This window comes from Phyllopteryx taeniolatus, chromosome 4 (genome assembly GCF_024500385.1).
Source record: "Phyllopteryx taeniolatus isolate TA_2022b chromosome 4, UOR_Ptae_1.2, whole genome shotgun sequence".
Lineage (NCBI taxonomy): Eukaryota > Metazoa > Chordata > Actinopteri > Syngnathiformes > Syngnathidae > Phyllopteryx > Phyllopteryx taeniolatus.
In genome coordinates, this window is record NC_084505.1 from 4,368,823 (window position 1) to 4,376,946 (window position 8,124).

The 8,124-nt window shown below is 41.7% G+C and overlaps 1 protein-coding gene across 1 annotated transcript; it reads left to right on the forward strand.

Annotated features, from left to right (window-relative positions):
• Positions 1–4,724: 4,724 nt before the first annotated feature.
• On the forward strand, positions 4,725–5,921 carry cxcl18b (chemokine (C-X-C motif) ligand 18b). The gene is made up of 4 exons (XM_061771935.1): positions 4,725–4,945; positions 5,029–5,143; positions 5,221–5,313; positions 5,558–5,921. The coding sequence occupies exons 1-4, from the start codon at positions 4,873–4,875 to the stop codon at positions 5,616–5,618; spliced, it is 342 nt and encodes a 113-aa protein (XP_061627919.1). The 5' UTR covers positions 4,725–4,872; the 3' UTR covers positions 5,619–5,921.
• Positions 5,922–8,124: the final 2,203 nt, after the last annotated feature.

Below are 8,124 nucleotides of genomic sequence, written 5' to 3' on the forward strand. Positions count from 1 at the left end.
TGGCTAAGAATGTCTTGGAGGTGAAAAGAGTATCAGATCGAGTGATGAGGCTGAAATTTGAAATTGAGGGTGTTATGTGTAATGTGATTAGTGGCTATGCCCCACAGGTAGGATGTGACCTAGAGGTGAAAGAGAAATTCTGGAAGGAGCTAGATGATGTAGTTCTGAGCATCCCAGACAGAGAGAGAGTCATAATTGGTGCAGATTGTAATGGACATGTTGGTGAAGGTAATAAGGGTGATGAAGAAGTGATGGGTAAGTACGGTATCCAGGAAAGGAACTTGGAGGGACAGATGGTGGTAGACTTTGCAACAAGGATGCAAATGGCTGTAGTGAACACTTTTTTCCAGAAGAGGCAGGAACATAGGCTGACCTACAAGAGCGGAGGTAGAAGCACACAGGTGGATTACATCTTGTGCAGACGATGTAATCTGAAGGAGGTTACCAACTGTAAGGTAGTGGTAGGGGACAGCATAGGATGGTGGTGTGTAAGATGACTCTGGTGGTGGGGAGGAAAATTAGGAAGACAAAGGCAGAGAAGAGAACCATGTGGTGGAAGCTGAGACAGGACGGGTGTTGTGCAGCTTTTCGGGAAGAGGTGATACAGGCTCTCAGTGGACGGGAAGAGCTTCCAGAAGACTGGACCACTGCAGCCAAGGTGATCAGAGAAGCAGGCAGGAGAGTACTTGGTGTATCTTGTGGCAGGAAAGGAGAGAAGGAGACTTGGTGGTGGAACCTCACAGTACAGGAAATCATACAAGGAAAACGGTTAGCTAAGAAGAAGTGGGACACTGAGAGGACCGAGGAGAGGCGAAAGGAATACATTGAGATGCGACACAGGGCAAAGGTAGAGGTGGCAAAGGCAAAACAAGAGGCATATGATGACATGTATGGCAGGTTGGACACTAAAGAAGGAGAAAAGGATCTATACAGGCTGGCCAGACAGAGGGATAGAGATGGGAAGGATGTGCAGCAGGTTAGGGTGATTAAGGATAGAGATGGAAATGTGTTGACTGGTGCCAGCAGTATGCTAGGTAGATGGAAAGAATACTTCGAGGAGTTGATGAATGAGGAAAATGATAGAGAAGGGAGAGTAGAAGAGGCAAGTATGGTGGTGGACCAGGAAGTGGCAATGATTAGTAAGGGGGAAGTTAGAAAGGCATGAAAGAGAATGAAAAATGGAAAGGCAGTTGGTCCTGATGACATTCCTGTGGAGGTATGGAAGCATCTAGGAGAGGTGGCTGTGGAGTTTTTGACCAGCTTGTTCAATAGAATTCTAGTGCGTGAGAAGATGCCTGAGGAATGGAGGAAAAGTGTACTGGTGCCCATTTTTAAGAACAAAGGTGATGTGCAGAGCTGTGGCAACTATAGAGGAATAAAGTTGATGAGCCACACAATGAAGTTATGGGAAAGAGTAGTGGAGGCTAGACTCAGGACAGAAGTGAGTATTTGTGAGCAACAGTATGGTTTCATGCCTAGAAAGAGTACCACAGATGCATTATTTGCCTTGAGGATGTTGATGGAAAAGTACAGAGAAGGTCAGAAGGAGCTACATTGTGTCTTTGTAGATCTAGAGAAAGCCTATGACAGAGTACCCAGAGAGGAACTGTGGTACTGCATGCGGAAGTCTGGAGTGGCAGAGAAGTATGTTAGAATAATACAGGACATGTACGAGGGCAGCAGAACAGCGGTGAGGTGTGCTGTCGGTGTGACAGAAGAATTTAAGGTGGACGTGGGACTGCATCAGGGATCAGCCCTGAGCCCCTTCCTTTTTGCAGTGGTGATGGATAGGCTGACAGATGAGGTTAGACTGAAATCCCCATGGACCATGATGTTTGCAGATGACATTGTGATCTGCAGTGAAAGCAGGGAGCAGCTGGAGGAACAGTTAGAAAGATGGAGGCATGCACTGGAAAGCAGAGGAATGAAGATTAGCCGAAGTAAGACAGAATATATGTGCATGAATGAGAGGGGTGGTGGGGGAAGAATGAGGCTTCAGGGAGAAGAGATGGCAAGGGTAGAGGACTTTAAATACTTGGGGTCAACCGTCCAGAGCAATGGTGAGTGTGGTCAGGAAGTGAAGAAACTGGTCCAAGCAGGTTGGAACGGGTGGAGGAAGGTGTCAGGTGTGTTATGTGACAGAAGAGTCTCTGCTAGGATGAAGGGCAAAGTTTATAAAACAGTGGTGAGGCCAGCCATGATGTATGGATTAGAGACAGTGGCACTGAAGAGAAAACAGGAAGCAGAGCTGGAGGTGGCGGAAATGAAGATGTTGAGGTTCGCTCTCGGAGTGACCAGGTTGGATAAAATTAGAAATGAGCTCATCAGAGGGACAGCCAAGGTTCGATGTTTTGGAGACAAAGTTAGAGAGAGCAGACTTCAATGGTTTGAACACGTCCAGAGGAGAGAGAGTGAGTATATTGGTAGAAGGATGATGAGGATGGAGCTGCCAGGCAATAGAGCTAGAGGAAGACCAAAGAGAAGGTTGATGGATGTCGTGAGGGAAGACATGATGGCAGTTGGTGTTCGAGAGGAGGATGCAGGAGATAGGCTTACATGGAAAAGGATGACGCGCTGTGGCGACCCCTAACGGGACAAGCCGAAAGGAAAAGAAGAAGAAGATGAACTTTTGTTCATTGAACTCGTTCAGATACAACACTCTTAATCACGTTGTCTCCCGGGCGCCATAAAGACAAGCGCTGATTTTAAACATAATGGTACATCTCACTCATTGAAGAAACTGAGGCACTGAATGGGCAACCAAATAAACTGGTGTTGCTTAGTCAGGAATGTAATTGACTAAAATGAGCTTGAGAGCTGATTAATGATTCTTTGTGCAATGTATTATTATTATTTTTTTTTTAACTGTACTGCCACCTAAACACCCAGTTTACAAATGTAATCAAACAGCCCCAAAAACAAACAAAAAAACACCTGCAGTCATAATCATTAACCGAATGTACAAAGTACTCCAGGTCATGAGTTGTGATCATGTTTGCATAACTGAACACAATGCATTTATTGGCTATGAATGGACCTTGCTTCAATTTTTTTATTTTTTATTTTTTTTTTAAAGGCGTGTGTTTGTGGGGCTCAGGCATTATGGGGGTTGGAGAAAGGGATGCCGTTGCTCTTACAGGTTTCAGAAGTGGGTACATGGCAGACGCTAAAGTTCAGCCCACCGGTGACGAAAAAACCCCCGGTTACTTTTATGAGCAAATGATCATCGTCTTAGATGTAACTGCTGCGCTACATAGCAACCAAAAAGACTACAGTGGATAAAAAAAGTCTACACACCCCTGTTCCAATGCCAGGTTTTTGTGATATGAAAAAGGCGACCAAGATAAATCATTTCAAAACATTTAATGAGCTATAACCTGTACAACCTTAGTGGAAAAAAAATATCTTTTTAAGAGGGTAAAGATAAACAACTGAGATAATGTGGTTGCACAGGTGTATTATACTGTAATTTTATTAATTATTATTATATATTATACTGTAACTGTAGATGTGCCTGTGTTCAGAATAAACCAATCACATTCAAACATGTTAAATGGGAGCCAGCACAAACCTGCCACCATTGAAAGTGCCTCTGAGTAAGCCCAAATACATTTTAAAATGTTATTGCTTTCTAGCATAAGCCTGAGGGTTTTGTGCTAACACTGACTGTTTTTTTTTTTTTTTTTTTTTTTTTTGGAACTGTTAATAGTTCCTTCCACCTTGACTTGACTTGGTCCAAGTTCCAGCTGAGGAAAAACAGTCCCAAAGAACAATGCAACCACCACCATGGTTAACTATAGGTATGGAGTTTGTTTGGTGATGAGCAGTGTTGTGTTTGCGCTAAACATACCTTTTGGATTCGTGGCCAAAATGTTCGACCTTGGTTTCAGTAGACCATAAAACATTATCCCACATGTGAATGGGAGATTTTGTTATGACCTGACATGTTTGCATGCACAATCAAGGTTGAAAATGTCATTTCTTTTATTTTTAACTTATACTTAAAATAGTTGAACCTAATCTATTTTTTTCCTATTTGTGATCTGCAGTTGTTGTTTTGTTGTCATAAATGGTGAGGACTGTGGTCGCCCCCATTACCAATGATTAAGATTAAACAGATAAATTATTACCCAGATCAGTGTAATATATAATATATTTTTTTCATTTAAGTTGCACAACCCATGACCCCATGAGTTTGAAGCGTATGGCAGAATCTTGAACATGACAAATAACATTGGTTGTTGTAGGCAACTCATGTTAAAAATGTAATTACTAAATTATTAATAATTTCAAATCATTTAACTGTTGCTTTATTGTAAAACTCTATACAGTATATTTTCACATTTGAGCTCTGTTACAGTTCCTAAAGTCAACCAAAGAATATTTAGTATGTAAATACTCCTATTACATTTTCAAATGTCACAATTTGTTTTTAACTGTAACAAAATTAAAGGATTTCTGCTTGATATCTGATATTGTCTCAGTTCTACTTAGAACACAGATAGTAAATAACAGGAAGTCACTTCTATTTGTATTTTTATTTTTTTACTGAATGTTGGCTATGCACAGAATTGCCAAGGAAAAGTGGTAACTAAACCCACTTCCTTTACTGTTACTAACTATTTCTTTGGGGATTCACTTAATCATTTGCCTGTTCACAATCACTTCTTGCTTGCCATATTCCAGTGTGTGTTTCCATGGGGAGTGAGGAATTTCCAGTGCATGCTTTCGGTTCGGCTTGACGGGAAAAAGCATGGAATCTGGGAAAACCCACTCACTGCGAAATATAAAACAGGAGGAGGATGTCAGGAGCCTCCACTCCTCTCTCCCCACTTCCAAGTGGAACACTTGTGAGGATATTGGGACAGAAGAATGGCTTTGGCTCTGAACAGCTTTGCTCTCCTGCTGGTAGTTGTGGCTGGATTTTGCATACAGCTCTATCAAGGTGAGTTCAAGTGCAAATTGAAAGTTAGAATAGCGTTCTTTGTATTTGTTCCTAATGGCATCCCAAAAAAATCCTGCTTTCAGGTCATGACTTTCCGGGTCGTTGCTCATGTCACAATACAATCAAATTCATCAAAGGCAATATGTCAGATTTCCAAGTGCTTGAAAAGAGACCCGGCTGTGATAAAACAGAACTGATGTAAGTGAATATATAAAGCTTGAACCTCTTGTTTTTTGTGCTGCATTTCATTTAATTTTCCCTTTGTGTTTATTCAGTGTAACTATGAACAGGCCAGACAATGCCACTGAAAAGATCTGCATGAACACTGAGGGAAAGATGGCCAAGGCTTTTTTTAGGTGCTGGGACAGGTAAGGCCATACACAAATAACACTTCTAACTTTTAGAGTAAACTTAATTGATGCACATACCACACATAACATCATCCGAGCCTCTTAAAAATACAATTTTCACGAAAGAACCCCCCAGAAACAGCACGCCATTACATAGCTTTCAAGGAGCTGGGAAAACTAAATCCCAACTACTCCTCCAGATGTTTTATATTAGTGCATTGGCCTAAACCCAGCTTTTCCCCCCCTCCCTCACTTTTTCAAGGATAAACAAAGATGAGAACCGGAAGATGGAGTGCATCGAAAGAAAAAGAAAGGCAGAGTGAATGCCACGTGCAGGGAATCTCCAAGGAAGGAACTGCACCAGCAATCCCAAAGAGTTGAGGGGGGAAAAAATAGTAGACTAGAATAGCTGCAGAAGGAGCCAGGAAGGCGATACAATGCATCTTAGAATGGAAGTGAAGGAGTTCAGGGGTTATATACACAAATGTTTATGATTAATAACCCCAAATCTGTGTAAATCCACTGTTGCTATCCAATCACCTTGAAATGTAAACTATTTATGGGAATTGATTTATTTATTTTATAAATGTTATTTTTTGACTGTCAAAACAAAAGTAAATAAAGTTATTTTTGTTAAAACTGTGTGTAAATCCTTAGTGAGGGTCAAAGTTTATTGACGATGAAGCATCTGTTTCCATCCATCTTAACTATCCTAATGAAAACTGTGGCTCAACGATGCCCTCGCTAAATAATATAAATAGTAGTTATTGTGTAGTGAAGGGACATCTGGCACTTGAGAATGTTGAAGTGACTTTGTGGAAGGCAAGAGCAAATAACTGTTCCAACAGAATACCGCTTTCTCTTCAGTGTGAGGACATCTTGCATGATTACAGTTTAAAGATGCCCTGGAGAAAATCTTATTGCAGCTGCAAGCTGGATGAGACACATTTCTGAAACATCTCATCAGAGTGTTGACAGGCACAATTTTATGGCTGCAACACGTTCCCAAAAAGTTGGGACAGGTGGCAAAAAAGAAAGTTGAGGAATCCTCATCAAACACATGTTTGGAAGATCCCACAGATGAACAGGCTAATTGGGACCAGGTGGGTGCCATGATTGGGTATAAAAGCAGCTTCCCTGAATTGCTCAGTCATTCACAAGCAAAGATGGGGCGAGATTCACCTCTTTGTGAACAAGTGACTGAGAAAATAGTCGAACAGTTTAAGGACAATGTTCCTCAACGTACAATTGCAAGGAATTTAGGGATTTCATCATCTAGGGTCCATAATATCATCAAAAGGTTCAGAGAATCTGGAGAAATCACTACATGTAAGCAGCAAGGCCAAAAACCAACATTGACTGCCCGTGACCTTCCATCCCTCAGGCGGCACTGCATCAAAAACCGACATCAATGTGTAAAGGATATCACCACATGGGCTCAGGAACACTTAAAAAAACCAATGTCAGTAAATACAGTTCGGCGCTACATCCGTAAGTGCTATGCAAAGCAAAAGCCATTTATCAACAACACCCAGAAACCCTGCCGGCTTCTCTGGGCCCGAGCTCATCTAAGATGGACTGATGCAAAGTGGAAAAGTGTTCTCTGGTCCAACGAGTCCACATTTTAAATTGTTTTTGGAAATTGTGGACGTCGTGTCCTCCGGGCCAAAGAGGAGAAGAACCATACGGACTGTTATGGACGCAAAGTTCAAAAGCCAGCATCTGTGATGGTATCGGGCTGTGTTAGTGCCAATGGCATAGGTAACTTACATATCTGCGAAGGCACCAATAATGCTGAAAGGTACATACAGGTTTTGGAGAAACATATGCTGCCATCCAAGCGACGTCTTTTTCATGGACGTCCCTGCTTATTTCCGCAAGACAATGCCAAACCACATTCTGCACGTGTTACAACAGCGTGGCTTCGTAGTAAAAGAGTGCGGGTACGAGACTGGCCTGCCTGCAGTCCAGACCTGTCTCCCATTGAAAATGTGTGGCGCATTATGAAGCGTAAAATACGACAACGGAGACCCCAGACTGTTGAACAGCTGTACATCAAGCAAGAATAGGAATGAATTCCACCTTCAAAGCATCAACAATTATTCTCCTCAGTTCCTAAACGTTTATTGCATGTTGTTAAAAGAAAAGGTGAGCTTTTTTGGAGCGTGTTACAGCCATACAATTCTAAGTTAATGATTATTTGCTAAAAACAATCAAATGTATCAGTTTGAACATTAAATATACTGTCTTTGTAGTGTATTCAATTAAATATAGGTTGAACATGATTTGCAAATCATTGTATTCTGTTTTTATTTACGTTTAACCCAACGTCCCAACTTCATTGGAATTGGGGTTGTATTCAGACCCCTTAAAATTTTCACTCTTTGTTATATTGCAGCCATTTGCTAAAATCATTTAAGTTCTTTTATTTTCTCAATGTACACACAGCACGCCATATTGACAGAAAAAAAAATGGAATTATTGAAATTTTTGCAGATTTAAAAAAAGAAAAACTGAAATATCACACGTGGCACGGTGGGCGACTGGTTAGAGAGTCTGCCTCACAGTTCTGAGGACCGGGGTTTAATCCCCAGACCCACCTGTGTGGAGGTTGCATGTTCTCCCCGTCCATGCCTGTGGGTTTTCTCCGGGCACTCCGGTTTCCTCCCACATCCCCAAAAAACCATGCATGGTAGGTTAATTGAAGACTCTAAATTGCCAGTAGGTGTGAATGTGAGTGCGAATGGTTGTATGTTTATATGTGCCCTGCGATTGGCTGGGAACCAGTTCAGGGTGTACCCCGCCTCCTGCCCGATGATAGCTGGGATT